General features: G+C 60.1%; 1 protein-coding gene across 1 annotated transcript in view; it reads left to right on the top strand.

The window, feature by feature from the left end:
* LOC103774758 (zinc finger protein 609-like) overlaps nucleotides 1-1519 on the top strand; it is a gene marked incomplete at its 3' end in the record, with an annotated part of 10721 nt that extends 9202 nt beyond the window's left edge. Inside the window, 3 exon segments of the mRNA XM_008942183.1 lie at nucleotides 1-53; nucleotides 234-409; nucleotides 1462-1519. The exon segment at nucleotides 1-53 is cut by the window's left edge and continues 28 nt beyond it. Coding sequence (XP_008940431.1) covers nucleotides 1-53; nucleotides 234-409; nucleotides 1462-1519 — 287 coding nt within the window.
* Between the last annotated feature and the right edge of the window lie 6 nt (nucleotides 1520-1525).

Raw genomic sequence — 1525 nt, 5'->3', positions numbered from 1 at the left:
CAACCACCCCAGCTACCGCGCCATGCCCACCGTCATGATGCAGAACTACCCAGGTAGGAAGCTCGGGACCTCTCTGGGGTCTTCTCGGGGACGTTCCTCCCTGGCCTGCCCCCGCTTCTGGAGCAGGGGAGGGCCGTGGGACATCCTGTGCAGAGCTTTGTGCTCCCACTGTGGCTCCTTGAGGGCTCCTTGTGGGCTCCTTGTGCCCTGATATCTTCTTCTCCCCTGCCTAGGATCATACCTCCCCTCCAGCTACTCCTTCTCCCCATACGGGAGCAAAGCGTCTGGGAGCGATGACGGTGACAAGTCGCGGGCCAGCCCCAGCGTGAGCTGTAAATCCAGCTCGGAGTCCAAGGCCTTGGACATCCTGCAGCAGCATGCCAGCCACTACAAGAGCAAATCGCCCACGGTGAGGGTCTGCAGAGCAGTGGCTTCGTCCAGTTCTGGGCGTCGGGATGGTCCTTGAATCCCATAACTAGCCCGGAGCGACTCTGCCTGCCCGGCCGCTGGAGGAGACCCAGGGCCATGGGACGGTCCCACAGCATGAGGCCTTTGGGATGGAGGAGGCCAACCTCTGGACAAGGCTGCTCCAGAGAAGCACCAGAGATCCTCCAGGCCCTGCAGCACCTGGACCACCCTTGTCCTCAGCCCTGGAGCTGGTGGGTGGGATGCAGGGGCTGTCTCAGTCCTCTGCAGCACAGGGTGACAAGCTCCTCTGTGCTGAGCTGGGAGGTGGAGCTTTGAGATGGTGAGGAAAGAGCTGCCCTCAGACAGGACCTGCATCCTCCGCAGTGCTTTGGGGCTGATCACCAGCCATGCTGTTGTCTCCTAGCAGTGTTGTGGGGAGAATCTGGGCAAATATGGGGGAGATGTAGAATCACAGAATTGTTGTGGTTGGAAAAGACTTTTCAGATCATTGAGTTCAACTGGTAGCTCAGCACTGCCAGGTCCCTACTGACCCATGTCCCTCAGCACCACATCTGCACAGCTTGGAAACCCCTCCAGGGATGGGGACTCCACCACTGCCCGGGGCAGCCTGGCACAGCCCTGGACAACCCTCAAGGGGAAGAAATTGTTCCTCAGGGCCAACTTAAATCTCCCCTGCGACAACTTGAAGCTGTTTCCTCTTGTCCTGTTGCTTGTTCCCTGGGAGAAGAGCCTGACCGCCACCTGGCTCCAGCCTCCTGTCAGGGAGCTGTGGAGAGCCAGAAGGTCTCCCCTGAGCCTCCTTTGCTGCAGGCTCAGCATCCCTGGGTCCCTCAGCTGCTCCTCATTGGGTGCTGACCCCTGCCCCAGCAGCTTCGTTGCCCTTCTCTGTACCTGCTCCAGCCCCTCAAGGTCCTTCTTTGAGTGACAGGGAGAGGGATGATGGATCCTGATGGGACAACCTCGAGTGTAGCTGGTGTTAGCCGGGAGCATCTGGTAGCACCTCTCATTGTACCTCTTCTTTCTCCTCTCCAGATAAGCGAGAAGACGTCTCAGGAGCGGGACCGTGGCAGCTGCGGGGTGGTGGGGGGCGGCGGGG

Source organism: Merops nubicus, unplaced genomic scaffold, assembly GCF_000691845.1.
Source record: "Merops nubicus isolate BGI_N331 unplaced genomic scaffold, ASM69184v1 scaffold10366, whole genome shotgun sequence".
Lineage (NCBI taxonomy): Eukaryota > Metazoa > Chordata > Aves > Coraciiformes > Meropidae > Merops > Merops nubicus.
Note: the sequence above shows the minus strand (reverse complement) of the source record. Positions and strands in the feature narration are given on the sequence as shown.